At 52.5% G+C, this 18,299-nt stretch overlaps 1 protein-coding gene across 1 annotated transcript in view; it reads right to left on the reverse strand.

Moving 5' to 3' along the window:
- Positions 1 to 3,460: 3,460 nt before the first annotated feature.
- The window catches only part of GLI2 (GLI family zinc finger 2), a 254,979-nt gene continuing 240,140 nt past the window's right edge, over positions 3,461 to 18,299 (reverse strand). Inside the window, exons 10-14 of the mRNA XM_010342171.3 lie at positions 17,858 to 18,007; positions 13,538 to 13,702; positions 11,120 to 11,401; positions 9,245 to 9,581; positions 3,461 to 7,609 (exon numbers count right to left, since the gene is read on the reverse strand). Of these exons, the coding sequence (XP_010340473.3) occupies positions 5,154 to 7,609; positions 9,245 to 9,581; positions 11,120 to 11,401; positions 13,538 to 13,702; positions 17,858 to 18,007 (3,390 nt within the window). The 3' untranslated portion in view covers positions 3,461 to 5,153. The remainder of the gene's footprint in view (positions 7,610 to 9,244; positions 9,582 to 11,119; positions 11,402 to 13,537; positions 13,703 to 17,857; positions 18,008 to 18,299) is intronic.

An 18,299-nucleotide genomic window follows, 5' to 3' on the forward strand; every position in this document is an offset into this window, starting at 1 on the left:
GTTTTCTTTGGGATCGCTTCCCTTCCGCCTTCCAGAGCAGGTCTATGGGCAATGAATAGTCATAGTTTCCCTTTATCTGAGGATGTCCATTTATCTCACAGTATGTATTTTACTTTCATCTCCGAAGGATATTTTCATGAATAACAAGTTCTGGGTTGACAGTTCTTTTCTTTCAGCACTTTAAAAATATTTCACTTACTCCTGGCTTTCATGATGTCTGATGAGAAATCCCAGTCCCTTCAGACAAACTCCTATTAGTCTTTCAAAACCTGAATCAGATTTTTTTTTTCTTTCTTTAACTTTCATTTTAAGTTCAAGGATACAAGTGCAGGTTTGTTACATAGGTAAACTTGTGTTGTTGCAGTTTGTTGTACAGATTATTTCATCACCCTGGTATTAAGCCTAATACCCTTTAGTCATTTTTTTCTGATCCTCTTCCTCCTCTCAGCCAGCTATTTTTTTTGATCTTTCGTGCCTTCCTTGTTAGTTGATCACTCCCTCCTGAGAGGTAGAGAGAGAGATAGAGAGAGAGAGAGAGAGAGAGAGAGAGAGAGAGAGAGAGAGAGAGAGAGAAGGAAGAGAAGGAGGAGGAGGAGAAGAAAAGAAGAAGAAGAAGAAAACAGCAGCAACAGGAGAAGAATAAGGAGAGAAAGAAGGAGAAGAAGGAGGAGGAGAGAAAGAAGGAAAAGAGGAAGAAGAGGAAGAGGAAGAGGATGAAGAAGGAAGAAAAAGAAGAAAGGAGAAAGAAGAAAAAAGAATAAGAAAGAAGAACCCCCCACTACTGTCATCCTTTTCTGGGTGTATTTATTTTTTATTTTCCAGAACTGGGGTTTTACTCTGTCTCTCAGGCTGGAGGACAGTGGTCCAGTCACTCCAGTCACGAACTCCTGGGCTGCAATCCTCCTGCCTAAGCCTCCCTAGTAACTGGGACTACAGGCATATACCACTACACCTGGTGAATTTCTTCTGGGTTTAGAACCTTCTAAAATACAGAGTCAGCAGACAGATGGAGATTGCAATGTCAGTCTTACTGTGATAAAAGCTGGACTTAGGCTGTGGTAGGTTGGATGATTTTTTTTGTTTTTTCTTGTTTGTTTTCTGTTTTTTTTTGTTTGTTTGTTTTGTTTTTTTTTTTTTTTTGAGACAAGGTCTCACCCTGTCGCCCAGGCTAGAGTGCAGTGGTGCCATCACAGCTCACCGCAGCCTCCACCTCCTTGGGCTCAGGTAATGCTCCTATCTTAGCCTCTCGAGTACCTGTGACTTCAGGTGCATGCCACCATGCCCAGCTGTTTTCTACTTTTTGTAGAAAGAGACAGGGTTTCACCATTTTGCCCAGGCTGGTCTTGAACTCTTGAGCTCAAGCAATCCTTTGGCCTCCCAAAGTGCTAGGATTACAGGTGTGCGCCACTATGCCTGGTCCGGATTGTTGCTCAGATACCTGTCTCCCCTCATTGTATAGAAGTGAGCTTCTTAGTTCCACCAACCTGGGGCTCAGCCATATGCCTTGCTTCCTGTTCCTAGGCTAGGTCCAAAGAGGCATGCTGTGTTATCTCTAGCCGATTGGTCCTTCTGCCGTCACCACTAGATGTCCGAGCAATCCTCTGGTCCTGGGGGGAGGAGCGACGCAGGAGCAGAGATAAGCTGGTCCAGCAAGCCCAGCCACACCAAGTCCACCTCAGCTGACTTGCAGACTTAGGAGCTAAACACATGCCTCCTGTTGCAAGCATTTTTATTAGACAGCACTGCTGGACTGCAGTTAACTTTTTCTGGAATTGGCACCTAGAATCGGAGGCTGCTGCTCCTAAAATAGGTAGCAGAGGTTTGGAACTGAGCAGTGAGGAAATACAGAGGCGGTTGGGAAAAATGGGGAAAAAAATGGTGACCTGTGTTATGTGGTGGAGAAACAGCTGGTAAAATTACTGACTATGATACTTTGGGAGGGAAAAAATGTACCTATGAATTAGTGGAGTCAGGCAGGATGGTTTCCAGGCAGAATACTGTCAACATGAGCTTCTTTGAGCTGCAAATGATAAGGCTCTACACGTAAGAGACGAGTTCAGAAAGGAAATGGCCAGTGTACAAGCAGAATTTCGAAAACAAAATCACCTCCCATCTATGGGCTCTTCAGCCAGTAGAAGGTCCTCAAATTAATATTAGGTTGGTGCAAAATAATTGTGACATAAAAGTCATTATTTCTGCATCAGCTTAGTATCTAGTCTGGGAGGCAAAGACCAGATCCAGTGCTATGTTGGTGAAGGATGCTTCAGAGCAGAGACGACATCAAGGATATGCTCTCCATGCTAATGCCCCTTGTTATCAGGTCCTTGCAAGGAATATGGTGGCATCGAGCATATATCCTTTCAGCAACAACAGGGTGCCTACAAACTATCAGGGTGTGGCCCACCGCAGCCTGATGTGGGTGTACACATCGTGAAATGTAGAGAGGTACGCTGCCAAAGGAATTTGGGTGTGGCTTCTGACACCCAGTGGGACGGCGTCAAATGCATAGAAAACTTGCCTGATGCTTGAGAGATCGCCCTGAGCAAAGGCATCACCCAAGACTCAAAGGAAACTGAGACTGTTGGAACGTAAAGAACTTTAGGTTCCCAACTTCTTGCAGGCAGGAAGAAGCTGAAAGTTACTCCACTGCCAAAAGGGCTATTTTCCAACATTCTCATCAGAAATGGAAAGGATGATGGGAAAGAAGGCCCCAGCGGTAGAGGCTAGAGATGTGGAGCACAATGGCCCGGGAGCCACTCAGGAAGCATCCACTCCCAGAGCAGGGGCTCTGCAACACTTGCCCTGCAGGACTTCAGATGCCTGAACCAGCGACTGCTGCGTGCCTCCGTCTCTCTTTCCAGGTGGAATGCTCATTAGCGTCACTCTAGCCCTGGTCCCCCACTGTATGTTCGGTGTGCGTGCAGGGTGTGAAGGAGAGAAAACCTGTCCTTTTAGTTCGTAAGACTCTGGGTCAAGAAGAACCACAGCTTTTGCCAAGGCCAGCTGCTGGGCATCCTGGAGGTGCCACCTGCCTGTCCTGGCTCCTTTTGCCTGCACCAGAGCCTTGGGGGTTTGCCCATCTCACCCTGGCCCACCCTGATGAAATGAGCTCCCTCAGAGTGCCCACCAAAGGGACGGTTCTGACCCCAGGAGTGTTTGGGTCTAACCCTGGCCTGCAACGCATATAGATGCTCAGAGCAGCTCACCGGAACGGCAGTCAGATATTCACTGTGAAATGTCAAACCCTGCCCAGCCCCAAGGAGATGACAAACAAGCAGCCAGTAAATGCCTCAGCGTTAAACATTTCTTGGCAAAGGCGGGATAGTCAATTTTGACACTGTTAAGAAAAAATACAGCCTAATTTCTGCTGGAATGCACCAAATTTACTGCCCAGGCTCTCATTAACTACTGTCAAGGGAGAGGCGGATAGACAAGATAAATTATGAAAAAATTACTTTTTTAATGTACAAAAAGACTTATTTACAAGTTGAGCATGTCATCTCAATTCATAGCATGTAGAAAAAGCTAAAAATGTTTTGGAGATATAAATTTGGCTGGATGACTCACCTACAGTATATTCAGGGATGTCTTCTGTACAGAATATATACAGGTTGGGACTAACAAGGGAAACCCTAACGGGAAGGCAGTGAACCCCACCGCAGACCCACGGACCCTCAGCAATGTTCCCTGGCTTTCACCTGCAGTTGGCCTTGTCTCAGTTTGATACGCTGGGATGCAGGGGGCCCAGATGATGATGGCCTTGTCCTCAAACTCTCCTAAGAAGTTCCTCACTGAGGCCCAGGTCACAGTCAGAGTCACACGCTGAGTGGTGCCGCTAGTTTGGCAAGGTTGCCACATATTCCCCATGAGAAGGTTTGGGGGGGGTGTGTGTGTGGTGGGGAAGATGCCCCAATTCACCCTCCATTGTGAAGCCAGTTCCAAATTCCATTTTCAGGTGGGTCTTGGTCACACTGACCAGGAAAATTCCATGACCTGAGGATCAACCCCTTCCCCTGTCCACCCCCACCCATACCACCACACGTCATCATTCTCTGCCCAGTGACTGCGGGGGCAGAAGGAAGGGAATCCGGAGGACACCAGGCCTACACGCTGTGGCTTGGCGGAGAACACTGGGCTGCTGGTGAGGGCTGGGGAGCCTGGGCTGCTGTCAGGCTGTGGAGTTTTTCGTGGTGAATGGGTGGACGCTGCATTGGAGAGATAGGATTGGGTAAACACATGACTTCGTCTTCCTACTGGGAGATCCCCAGGGCGGCCTGAGGCTCTGCCCCGAGTGCACTGTCCCTCCTTGAGGCTTCGTCTGTCCCTAACCCACAGCGGCTCCAGCAGCCCTGAGGTATTTAGAAACAAGTCTTCTTTTCAGGAAGGGCTACATTCTACATGCAAACACTGTAAACACGGTCTGGAGAGGCCAGGGCAGCTTCTGGGCTTGCCCTGAGGAGTACATTTTTTCTTTCCTTTTTCTGGTGCTACTTACATTATTTTATTCATTCATATACACTTGGATGGGCTGCCAGTCCCAAACTCGGCTTTATGGGGTAGAAGAGCCAGCTCTACCAAACCTGGAATCAGTGTGCTTCTGAATCATCCAGGTAGAACCTGTGCTTTTCCTCTATGACCAGGGACATTGGAGACCTCAAGAGTTAGGCTTCATAGAGGAATTCAGGTGGGACCAGGAATTCCTTTTCCTTGCAAGTAGCAGAATAAGAAGCTTACATTTCCAGAATATCCAGTATGGCATTCAGATTCAACCTCCAATGCTCCCTACCCTCTTTCCGCATATCCTTGGAAAGCCTTTGGCCAGAGTAATCCCTCGTTAGCCAAATGTCAGCCATGAGGAAGCCAGAGCAGAGTGGTCCTGTAGGCACCAAAGGCTGGAGAGCATGGTGTAAATGAGTTTTGCATTCTTTCCTGTTTTATGGAGACTTCTTCCATTGTTCTGAGGGATAACCCAGAAGACCAGAGAGGATGCCCATAAACCTTCTCTTACAACATCTGTTGTCTGAACGGCCATTGGGCAACAACCCCTCATGCCTATTTAACACTTTTTTGGAAAAAGACAAAACAGCTGGAACCTCTAGGTTCTGGGCAGCGATGATGTCTCCGGGTGCACTCAGTGCCAGGTGCTCGGGTCTCTAGGTCATCATGTTTAGGAACTTGCTCTCCTCCGCGAGGCTGGTGAGCATGGAGCTCATGTCCCCAACAGCCATGTTGCTGATGCCTGCAGGGATGGAGGGCAGAGTCAGGGAGTTTCGGGGGGTGGTGAGGCGGGAGGAGTTCTGGGAGAGATTGTGGAGGAGGCTGGGGCTCAGAGCACCCGAGAACAAACTCGAGTGATCGCCGTCATCCATGATGGCATCGAAGTCAATCTGGGGGGCCTCCAGGAGCTGGGAGTCCACAGTGCTGGACACTTGGTTGACCCCTGGCGAGGGCAAGGGCTGGGGCTGGATGTTGTCCGGGCAGGCCTGTGGCTGTGGTGGCTGTTGGCAGCCCCCGGGGTTCTCCAGGCCTCCATCCTGTTCATACATGTGGATCTGGCCGTAGTAGTAGAGCATGCTGTGGTCCGGGGGCCCCCCTGAGTCCGGCAGAGGCAGCTGGGGAGGCACCGACCCCATGGTGCCCATTGCTCCCTTGGGCACAGCCTCTGCTGTTTCCTGACTGGATGGCATGGCAGCCACGGCATGGCCTGTGGCCCTGGCATAGGCCAGCTGCTGCTGTGCAGCACGTACCCCACGGTGGCGGCCAGCGGGGCTGGGCTCGGGCGGAGGCCTGGGCTGCACTGGGCCAAAGCCTGCTGTGGCCACTCCCATTGGGCCTGGCTGGGGCTCCATGAAGCCAGGCTGGCGGGCAGGCAGAAGGCTGGGGACCTGGTGGTAGCCCTCCTGGCTCATGGGGGCTGCCAGGTGATGGCTCTGCTGTGGGTAGCTCTGGACTGGGTGAGGCGGTGGCACTCCAGCCAGGGCTGAATTGAGGACTCCGAGTTCCCTGTGGCGGTTGTCCATCATGGTGGGGTCAGGTGCAACTGCCGTCTGCTGTGGGTGTCCCAGATGGCCTGGCTTGGCTGGCATGCTGCTGCAGGATGGGGCGAACTGGTTGAGGGCCCCACTGATGGTGCTGGGGCTCAGCTGGGGGTGGGCTTGGCCGTAGCAGGCATGGGGGCTCATAGTGGTAGTCACGCCAGAACTCTGGCTGCCTGCCACTGGCTGTCGCAGCTGCTGCATGTAGTTTACCCTGGGAATGCCCTGGGAAGGGGCTCCGCTGCGGAGCTGAAGGTGTGGCTGCGTGCTGTCCAGGCCCCCAGGACTCGCCTGTAGGCCTTGTGGACTGTAGCCTGGGTACTGGCCAAAGGCTGGCTTCTGCTGCACCACCGCCAGGTTGCCCTGAGGAAAGGGTGGAGGCTTCACCTGGCTGGCCAGGGCGTCCACCGTGCCAGAGCTCACCTCGTTCCACTGCACAGGCATGTTATTTTTGTTCAGGCTGGAGGGCGCTCCGAAGCCCAGCTGGCATCCTCCCGGCACAGGGGCAGAGGGGCCCACATTGGAGTCGGCAGCTACCATCCTCCGCTGGCCGTGCAGCCCAGGGCTGGGCAGTTTGGGGTTGTCACAGAAGCCAGTGCTTTCCGTGGGATACACCTGCCTGGCACCTTCATCGAGAGCGCCACTGGCATGCGCCTTGATATACTGCACCACGTCGTCGGGCAGCACCAGGTCGTCCTCCGGCAGCCCCAGGTTGGCGTCGGGCCCCGCGCTGTCCGCTCCTGCCGCCACGGCCTCCATCACCATGTTCTCACTGATGCTGGGCGGCCGGGGCGAGTAGGTGCCGCGGGCCAGGCCGCCGTCGGTGCTCGGGTGGCTCTGCAGGCGGAGGCCTCGCCTGTCGGCACAGGGCAGCAGGGGACCGGGGTTCACGTTGTGGGCGCTGTGGAAGCGCTGCACCCGCGGCAGGACCAGGGCATCGGGCCGCCGCACAGGGTCGCTGGCCCGTCTGGCGCCGCCGCCTGGAGCCTCGTGAGGGAAGGTGGGTGCGACCCCTGCGTGGCCGTGGCCATAGGTCGGCCCATCGCTGCCGCGCCGTGGCCCCAGCGGGCGTGGGCAGCCCGCGGGTAGTGCGCTCTCTGGTGCATCCAGCAGCGCCAGCCTGGTCCGCAGGCTCATGCGCTCCAGCCCCGGCAGCGGGGTGGGCGGGGGGCCACCCGTGGCCGCTGCGTACTTGGCTCGAAGGCTGTACTGCTGCGCGGGGGTGAGGTTGAGCAGCCCGGAGCCGCCGCTGCACTGGCTGGCCTCGCTCGAGCGCCGTGAAGCGTCCGTGGAGATGGGGTCATAGGAGTCTGCGGAGCTGGCGTTGTGCGGGCGGCCAGCGCCCAGGGGCGAGGCCTCGCTAGAGCGGCGGCTGGAGAAGTAGGGGGAGATGCCAGAGGAGCGGCGGCTCACGGTGTAGGCCGAGCTGACCGTGCTGGTGGAGCTGTCGCGGCGCTCCTGCAGCTGGCTCAGCATGGTCACCTCGCTCGCGGACAGCTCCGACAGTCGCGGGTTGGGCAGCAGCCCCGAGGGCCCGCCGCCCCCACTGCCGCTGAAGTTTTCCAGGATGGAGCCTGCGGGAAAGCAGAGGGATCAGCATCGGGACAAGGGTTGGGTGGCTGCTTGCTTTGACCATGCTCAGTCATCGCGCTGGGCCTGGAGCCCTAGAAGAGGGCCTGGAACCCAGGAGGCACTTAGGAGATGCATGTTTTCTTTCTTTCTTTCTCTTTTTAGAGACAGGGTTTCCCAGGTTGGCCTTAAACTCCTGGGCTCAAGGGATCCTCCCTCCGCAGACTCTGGAGTAGCTAGGGTACAGGTACCACCACACCCAGTGACCAGATGGTTTTTCAATAAAGAAGGGGAAGGAAAAAGTAATATGTAAACAAATGGTGGCACTTAATGCTAAGGGTGGGCGAGGGGAAGTCAGGAGGTCTAAGTCCCTGTCTTAACTCTACCATTATCTGTCTGGCCCTGAATTCTCCTTTCTCTGGCCTTAGTATCTCCAGCTGTAGATAAATGTGCATCTCCATAGGACTGAGTTACACAAGGAGGGGATGAGCAGCCCAGGAAGGCCCAGGCCAGTCTCCTGGCACTGCACCCTCACAGTCCATGGAGGTGTTGTCACCTGGGCTCCCCTGAGTTGGAGTTGAAGGAGCAGGATATTATAGGGAGTGCCCTGAGGTCCATACCTATGGAAGGAGAGAAAAGAAAGACAGGCTGCAAGAGTGGGCAGAGGAGAAGTGAGCCCAGGATGATCTCACGGGAAGCCCAGGATGATCTCACGGGAAGCCCAGGACAGCCAATGGCTCTTTAGTGCTGCCCTGAGCTGGGCACCTCTCTGAGCTTCGTCTTGATGGCTGAGCCTTTAGACTCCTGCAGTGACCAGTCATTGTATGTGGGCCTGCTGGGAAGGGGTAACCTTGGGTGGGGCATCTGTCTGCAACTCAGGAGATCCCTGTAGGTGGCTCAGAATTCAAGGCCATTTACCAGCAGTCCCCAAAAGTTGGGACACCAAATCTTCCGTTCAAGTGAAAGCAGGTGGTACACCAGCGTCTACCACAGTGGGCAGCCCGGCACAATCCCAGGCACAGAGTCGGTACCCAAGACATGTTTGCTAATGATGTCTTCCATCTCAGAGCCTGGCCGATGCCTCCTGGGGCTGAGCACGGTGCTGCCTCCTCCATGAAGTCCTCCCTGCTTGTACTCAGCTCAGTGTGCTTTCTCCTTCCTCTGCACAGCTCTACCCTGAGCTCTGGTTTGGTGGTACCCGGCTCATTCTGCAGTACGGTATAAATCTGGTGGCATAAGCTTCTAACCATATGTTCCTTTGGGACTGGAATTCAATGGTTCTCCTGCCTAGGGTCTTTGACATGGTGCCCACAGCAAGTGCCTAATCAGTGAATGAATGACTGGGTGAGGAAAAGGATGATGTGAGCAGGGCCTGCTTGTTTTGGGGGGTTACAGGGACTCAGCATGGTGCAGTTGAAAGAGCATGGGTTTTGGAGCCACAGAGACTAGGCTATCACCTCTGCCACTGGTTTGGGTAAAGCATTTCACCTCTCTGAGCCTCAGTTTCCTTTTCTGTACTGGGCTGGTAAGATCCTGTAGGCATCCGGTGAGGTAGCACTGGTGCTTGGTGGGTGTAAGCCTAGCTGGTGCTACCCTAGACTCTCTCCCGCCCCATCTGCAAACTCCCGGCCTTCACTCACCACTTCCCGGGAGGGGAGGCAGCTTGGTGTTCCGCGTGTGTGGAGTCGGCCCGGCCCATGAGCAGGAATCCTTGAGTGACTTGAGCTTCTCCTTCTTGAGCTGCTCAAATCGGTGCATGGTGGTCATGTGTTTGCGCAGCTGGAGGCCACCAGTGGAGGGGGCAGCCAGGGCTGAGGTGTCGGCCCCTGGAGGTGTGTCATCCAGCGCCGTCAGGTCTCCCAGGCTCCCGGGCCCCGTCCCCGGCATCTCCACGCCACTGTCATTGTTGGGGGCACTGCCCAGGGGAGAGGGCTCGCTGCTGCAGGACGACTGGGCCCCGGGGCTGGACTGACACAGCTGCAGGGGACGAGGCAAGAAAGCACAGACTCAGGGGGCGTGAGAGTCCACCAGGTCCTGCCTCTAGGCCTGCACATGCACCACACCCTTGCATGGCCTGTGGGGCTGGGGGGCAAGGGAAGGAGGCTGCCTTGCAGAGGAGCATGTAAAGCATCGCGAGTCTGTTTGCTCAAAATGGTCAGGTCACTTCACTTCTCTTAACCTTGGCTACCCCACCTATGAGATGGCCCTGAACCGATTCCGGTGCAGGGTTCGTGGGCGGATAGACGGCAGGCAGCATGCAGAAGGCACCCAGTATGGCATGAAAGAAGGCACTTAATCCCCCAAACGGCCATGTACCCAGATGAGGTGAGGAATGAAAACCTGCTGACTTGGTGGCTTCAACCAGACAGGATGATCTCTAAAGGCCAGGGGCAGGTTGTTGGATAGGGAACAGATGACCGTGGAGGGGGACCTGTGGGATGCAGCCCTTGCCTAAACGGCCATCCCAAAGCAGCCTTCCCTCTGGGTTAGGTAGAGTGGGGCCGGGAGCTCATGGTACATGTACACAGTGCAGAATGCCAGAGATCGGATGACATCCACAGAACTTGGATCTGAGCCCAGATGAGGTTTGCACTGCACTGAGCCCAGATGAGGATGCACCACTTCTGGGCTCATTGCTAGGCCAAATAGCCCCAAATTCCAGCTTCCTTAGGAAGCTGCGCTCTTCCTTCATGAAGACAAAGGCTTCATGGGAGCAGGGACCTTCTAGGTGTTGCCCATGGTGCTATCCACATTCTTCTGCTTGGCCCTCAGGACCCTCAGTAGCCTGGACGCATGCCTCCCTGTCACTCTGTCCCTGACACAGCCTGGTGCCCTTGCTCCCCAGCACCTGCCAGCTCCACTCTAGCTGTCAAGGGCAATGGCCCCGCCTGCAGTGCCCTGCCATGTGCCTGTCCGGGCCTACCTGCCTGGGCCTATGAGGCCTGGACTGACAGGGGAGTCTCTGCCACACGTGGGCAGCAGCACAAACCAGCTCCCCCGCCACCCTCACTCCCCCAGCCCACCCGCACACGCCCAGCTCCTTGGCTCACCTCAGTACCGTCTATCCTTAGGGGAGGTACAGTTGGGAAAAAGAGGTGGAGACAAAGAACAGGTGGTTAGAACAAAAGGAGTGGATGCCAGAGGGGCGGGGATGCAGAGACAGGACAGACGGGTGGGGGCTGGCAGCGGCGCTGGGGTGCTGGCTGGAAAGGCGGACGTGCAGAGGCCACCCCCGCCCTGTGCAGGCCCACCATACGGGGCGGCATCCCCCTCATCCAGGGTGCTGCCACACACCCAGCAGGAGCCTGGTCAGAGCAGAATGGGACCTGGACTAGACAGGTTCCCTGTGAGACCCAAGGTGGTGAAGGGGGAAAGCCAAGTCGGAGGAGAGAGGAGGGACACTGATGCACCCTTAGAGGGGGACCTTCGGGCAGAGCCCACAACCGCGGTCAGGGTTGGCCCTGGGCGCAGCTATGGAGTCGCCTTGCGCGGCTGGGCTGCCCAGCTCCGCTTACCCCGGAGCTCTCGGTCTTGATGGCTCTGACGTGCAGGCAGTCCTCCACAGCCTGGCTGGTGCTGCTGGCCTCGGTGCTGTTTTCAGAGCCGCGGCCGCCAGGCTCAGCGCCGGCCTCACTGTCCCCGTTCTCTCTGAGCAGCGGCGTGCGGAGGTGCAGGTCGTTGCGCTGCTTCTTGGTGACGTGGGCATCTGGGCCGTGGACCGTTTTCACGTGCTTCCGGAGAGAGCTGGGGTCTGTGTATCTCTTGGTGCAGCCTGGGATCTTGCAGATGTAGGGTTTCTGGGGGGAGAAGCAGGCCTGTGTCATGGATGGGGGTACAAGGATCAACTCTGAAGGGTGCCCTCCCTGTTCTCCTGAGGCTTTCCACGTCCCTCGGCAGAACCTGGCTGGCAACATCAGTAGGTGCTCTGTCGAATTTGCAGCCAGTGCTCCATGGATAGGGCCATGCCTGACCCAGGCCTGCAGGCGCCTGGCTGCATCCTGGCTTGTCTGCCACCTGTTCATGCAGGTAAGCACATGGCCAAGGGGAGTCCCGCCACAAGAAGCTGGGCACACATGCGCCTCATGTAATCACAGTGCTGCCGCTTGGGGAACAGGGCAGTGGGGTTTTTAGTACTAGTAGCGAGTGTATGAGCTCAGTGTACAATGTGACAGGGCTAGCAACCCTGATTTCTCTGATGAAGAAAGGCAGGATCAGGGAGGCAAAGGAACAGGTTCCAAGTTATCCAGTAATGGGTGAAAACCCAGGATTTCTGAGCCTCAGTCCTGGACCCATAAACACGCACACACGTGCACACACACACACACCCCACATCTACACAAAAACACAAACATATACACAAGCACATATATACATACATTTGTAAGTGTATGTATGTGTGTGTTTATAGATGCGGGGAGTGTGTGTGTATCTGTATGTGGATATATGCATGCATTCATACTCTCCCGCATCTATACGCACACACGTACACACACGTCTACACAAAAACATAAACCCATATACACAAGCACTTATACACATAAATTTGTAAGTGCATGTATGTGTGTGTGTATAGATGCGGGGGAGTGTGTGTGTATCTGTATGTGGATATGTGTGTGCACTCATACTCCCCACATCTATACACACACACGCACACCCACATCACGTCTACACAAAAACATAAACACATATACACGTGAGAGACTCTCAAGGGTTCAGATGCCTTTGAAAATTCCTCTAACTTCTTACAAGCATATACACATATACATATGTGTATATGTGTTTGTGTTTTTGTGTAGACGTGGTGTGTGTGTGTATAGATGTGGGAGTGTGAGTGCACACACACTCATATCCACATACAGACACTCACACACATATTCCCCCACATCTATACACACACGTATATACACTTACAAACACACATACATACATGTGCACGCACACTCCCCGCTAAGGCTGGCGCTTGTCCATAGAGACTCTCAGGGGTTCAGATGCCTTTGAAAATTCCTCTAACTTCTTACAAGCATTAGAGCAAAGCCCCTTTGGGGTCTAGGATGTGCCTAAACTTTTAAAAAGATACTTTTCTGAGTAAGCCTGAGTGACAGTCATTGTGTGACTGGGCCGGGACACCACTGGCTCTTGTCTGGCTTCTCTCCCTGGTTCTCACAGCCCAGATAGGGGCTCTGCCTACCCAGGAAGACGGGCTGCTCCGTGCCCCATTTGCTGGGGCGGACAGCCATGGCAGGCCCGGGCTGCGCTAACAGCTGCAGCATGTCACTGCTGGCTGCTCAAGCCAACAGGCCAGGGGGCTGCCCACAAGTGCCAAGCTCAGGCAACACTGCTGTGCTTCCCCCAGGCAGCAGGGCAGCTGCTCCCCAGTGGGACACCTGCTTGTGGTGGAAAGGGAATTTGAGGGTGTGAAGCAGTGACCCAGGGTATTTTCACAGCTGCAGAGGAATCATCACTCCTCTGGTACTGGGGAAAGTCATTTCATCTCTGAGTGTTCGTTTCCACATCTAGAGGATGGGGAGGCAGCACCCATCCAGCATCCCCGAGGAACGGGGAGCAGATGCATGTTAAGCACCCCGAGATCAGACAGGCCACTTCCCTGCTTCAACTTCAGCTCCCAAGGACCTCACAATGGCCTCTGAGGAGGCCACTATTATATTTATTACAGAGATAAGGAAATGGAGGCACAGAGAGGGTCAGTACGCCATGGGACCTCATGGGGCATCTTTTAGAGGAGAGGATGTGGCAGAGAGAGACTGGTCTGTCCAGGTCTCAGTCTTGGTCTGTGTCTGAGGCTGTGCAGCCGGTCAGGGGTTGGGGACGGACACCAGGCACCTGGCTATCTGCTGGCCTGCAGATGCCTACAGCCATGGGGTGTTGGTGGCGCTCCTGTGTGCATGCCCAGTGTGTGCCCCTTGGGGGGGTACCTCGTTGGAGTGGGTGCGGTTCTGGTGCTTGGCGCGGTCCGAGGCATTGGAGAAGGCCTTGTTGCAGCCCTCGTGCTCACACACGTATGGCTTCTCCCCGGTGTGGGATCGCAGGTGCGTCTTCAGGTTCTCCAGGCGTGAGTAGGCCTTCGAGCAGCCCTCGAACTAGAAGAAGGCGGTTCAGTCAGTCAAGGCTCCCCAGGGGGCCCAACCTGGAGGCTGGGCTGCTGTTTCCCCTGCCCTACTCTGCTCCACCCCATCAGCGCATCCAGAAGCATGCGTTTTAAAGATGTTACTTTGCTTTCCTGAAAACATGAAAAAAGCTGAGAAGTGCAAAGAGAAAATGAAAAACCACCGGCCGCCCAGGGGGTGCCACCACTGACACACCGGTAAGTTTCATTCTGGTGACTCTGCAATTCATCTCCACATGTCTTTAAAGCCAAAATTGGGAACATATCAAGTATTCAGTTGCATATTCTATTTTTTAAAATCAGCAGCACATTCCCGTATCATTAAACTCTAAACTATTACTTTGAACTGATTCCCAGTACCACTCTCGATCAGAATTTTACTGCACACTAAAATGTGCTGAGAATAAAATTCAGTCTTTCAAGTTCTTGAGTGACTCGGCCACCCTCACCTTCACTCTGGCCACGCTGGTCTCCTTGCAGTTCTTTGACCCCACTAAGTTCTTTCTGGCTTGGGGCCTCTGCCTACTACTGGCCTTTCTGGCTGGAAACTCTCGCAGCCCCCACGCAATCCGGTACGTGGCCCAGGTCCCTCTGAGAGCGTTTTTCTAATACTCTCAATCACAGCACTCTACCCTCTCTCCATTATTCCCCTTGGCATGATTTATGATGGTCTTAATCATTTTGTTACCCAGCCTTCTTACCAGCTCCACAGAGCAGGAATCTTCTGGGTCTTGTTCATTGCTGTGTTCCTAATATTTAGCGCCTAGGCACTCAAGAAACATTTTTGGGAAGGAAGGAGGAAAGGAGGGAGCAAGGGAGAGAGGAAGGAAAGAAAGGAGGTGGGAGAGAGGGAAGGAGGGAGGAAGGGGAGAAGGAAGAAGAGATCACTGCAGGGAGCTCTGCAGCTATTCCGAAGATACTGCGGTTGCACTGAATGGATGTATGAAAACTGCCCTCAGGAGGACACGTACATCCCGGTAGGAGCTGTCTCATTCCTCACATCCTCCCCTTTATTCCTGACCTATCTGATTGAGCATGCTTGGCTCCAAATGCCTTTCATCTGTTTCCACAACTCACAGCTCATATCATCAAAGGGCTATGATTTGCCACCACTGAGGATGTTAAGAAAATAACTTGTTGCAATGGGCCCCAAAGAGCCAGAACGATCTTGCAAAAGGAGGACAAATTTGGAGGACTCGTATGTCCCAATTGACTTCCTACACATTGACAGTAATAAAGACTGCATGTGGTAGTGGTATAAAGAGAGACACAGAGATCCATGCAATAGAACTGGCAGTTCAGAAGGAAACCCAGACATTTAAGGTCAATTGAGTTTTGACAACGGTGCCAAGACCATTCAAGTAGAAAGAACAGTTTTTCAACAAATGAACTCAGACAATTGCATAATCACATGCAAAAGAGTAAGTTTGGATCCCTACCTCATACCGTGTACAAACATTAACTCCAGGCAGGGCATGGTGCTTATACCTGTAATCCCAGCATTTTGGGAGGCTGAGGCAGGTGAATCACCTGAGGTCAGGAGTTCGAGACCAGCCTGGCCATCGTGGTGAAAACCTGTCTCTACTAAAAATACAAAAAATTAGTCAGGTAGGATGGCACATGCTTGAATTCCAGCTACTTGGGAGGCTGAGGCAGGAGAATTGCTTGAACCTGGGAGGCGGAGGTTGCAGTGAGCCAAGATGGCACCCCTGCACTCCAGCCTGGGTGACAGAGGGAGAAGACTCTGTCTCCAAGCAAGCAAGCAAACAAACAAACAAACAACTCCAGATGGACCAAAGACCTCAGTGGAAGAGCTTTATTATAAAACCCCTTATACACACACATATTTCCTTTTAAACAATTTTTAAATTTTTTAGAGTGCCAGTATTCAATATTTCTATAAATAAAAGTCTATCTTTATAAACTATAAAACTCTTAGAAGAAAACATAGAGGTAAATTTTTGTGACCTTGAATTAGGCAATGGTTCCTTAGCCATGACGCTGAAAGCACAAGCAATTAAAATAGTAGACAACCTCAAAATTAAAAACTTTTGTGCTTTAAAGAAAAGTATTAGAGAAATGAAAAGAAAACCAAGAGAATGGGAGAATTATTTGCAAGTTATCTATCTGATAAGGGTCTAGTAACTTAGACATATAAAAAATTCTTACAAGTTAACAACAAAAAGACACCCAGATTTCAAAATGGGCAATATTTGAGTAGACAGTTCTCCAAAGAAGATACATAAGTGGCCAGTAAGCTCCTGAAAATGAAGTTCAACATCATTAGTCACTAACTAGGGAAGTGCCAATCAAAAACACAATGAAATATGACTCTATACACTAGGATAAGGCTAGAATAAAAAAGACAGGTAACAACCAGTGTTGGTGAAGATCTGGGGAAATCGGAACCCTCATTGTGGGTGGAAAGTTAAAATGGAACCCTCATTGTGGGTGGAAAGTTAAAATGGAGCGGTGTTTCTGGAAAACAGTCTAGCAGTTCCTCAATTGCCATAAGACTTAGCAATCCCACTCCTAGTTACACATACCCAAGAGAAGTGGAAACATTATGTTCATATAAAAACATGAACATACATATTCATAGCAGCAATATTCATAATAGCCCCAAAGTGAATGCAATGCAAATATCCATCAGCTGATGAATGCATAAACAAAACATGGTCTAGCCATTCAATGGAATATTATGCAGCCATGAAAAGAAATAAAGTACGTCTGCATGCTACAACACAGATGAGACCGTGAAAACGTGTTAACTGAAAGAAGCAAGGCACAAAGTCACATATTGTATGATTTCAGTTTTTATGACATTTCCAGAATAGGCAAATTCATACTGAGAGAAAGCAGTTTAGTAATTGTTCAGGGCTGTGGGAAGGAGAGAATTTGGAGTGGCTGCTAATGAGTGCAGGGTATCTTTCTGGGGTGATGAAAATGTTCTGAAATTAACTAGTAGTAATTATCGTACAAATCTGTGAATATATTAAACACAACTAAATTGTACATTTTCTTAAAAGGGTGAACTTTATGGTATGTTCATCTCTGTTTTTGGTAGTGATCCATGAGATAATGGCTTTGTCCCCTTTCCACAAAGGCACAGAGAGTTATTTCTCAATAAAAAAACTGACATGCCAACAAAGGTAGCATATTTCACTGGATCCTTGGACACCACTGATTTTAAGACAGTCTGACTTCAGAGATATTAAGGTGAAAATAAAATGTATGTCTCTGAATCTATGAAACAGGAATTCACAAAGAGGAGTTCCCAGATGTTTCAGCTGCAGCTAAAACCATGTCCGCTTTTGTGGGGCAAAAAAAATAAGTCTCTCAAACTAGTCATAAATCCTGTTGACCTCCTAAAGGAGACCATAGAAAAGGTCTTTGAACTCACTAAAAAAAAAAAAAGAATAATAATAGTAACTCAGCTGGGAGCTGTGGCTCACGCCTGTAATCCCAGCACTTTGGGATGCCAAGGCAGGCGGACTGCTTGAGCCCAGGAGTTCAAGAGTGGCCTGGGCAACACGGTGAAATCCCATCTCTAGAAAAAAACAGAAAAATTAGCTCGGTGTGGTGGCATGCACCTGTAGTCCCAGCTACTCAGGAGGCTGAGGTGGGAGGACTGCCTCATCCCAGGAGGTGGAGGCTGCAATGAGCTGCCTGGGTGACACAGTTAGACCTCAAAAAACAAATAAACAAAAAACCGTCAACCCAAATGAGTTTTAACCCATCGTTGCTGAAGCTGTGAAGCACCAATGATGTTTTTTTTCTCTGCAGAGTGCTATGGAGCAGTCCCTCCGCCCAGCGTCACCCAGCCAAGCAAACTGCAGAAGGCAGCTCTGCCTTTGGGCTGACAATCACAGACACACCCACACACTTCTCTGCGCTTACCAAGACGCTCACACCCCGAAAGCAAATCCATCAAGGTCTGGGACAGCACGAGGCGAGGGGCCTCCAGGACCCAAACAGGCAGGGTGGGAACAGGCTTCTGTCCCTGAGCCCCTCCTGTGGCCTGCTCCACCAGGTGTGCCTGTGGCTGGCCACCTCCAAACATGATCCCCCTGGCCAGGCTGACGGGCCGGTCCTGATGCCGCGGCGGGGGTGGGGAGAAGCCACTCACCGTGCACTTGTGGGGCTTCTCGCCCGTGTGCCGCCGCATGTGCACCACCAGCATGTACTGTGCCTTGAAGGGCTTCTGCTCCCGCGTGCAGGCCTGCCAGCGGCACACGAACTCCTTCTTCTCCCCGTGGATGTGCTCGTTGTTGATGTGCTGCCGGGAGGGAAACGCCCAGGAGTGGGTAAGCAGGGCCACGAGGCCCACAGACCACCCCCAGCTGTCAGCTGACCACTCGCCCCCTGGCCCTTCCTGACCTGGGTGCTGACCGCCCACCCTGCTGACCTATTATGTTCGGACCATGCTCCTCATTGCCCATCCCACCTACTACGTGCAGACCACTGACCCAACAAGATCACCCCTACAAGCCAGGCCACACCTCCTCATGAATAATCACTAGCTGCCATTAAATGAAGGCCTACTGTGTGCCACTTAACTTTCCTGCATT

The sequence above is a fragment of the Saimiri boliviensis genome, chromosome 5 (genome assembly GCF_048565385.1).
Source record: "Saimiri boliviensis isolate mSaiBol1 chromosome 5, mSaiBol1.pri, whole genome shotgun sequence".
Classification (NCBI taxonomy): Eukaryota; Metazoa; Chordata; class Mammalia; order Primates; family Cebidae; genus Saimiri; species Saimiri boliviensis.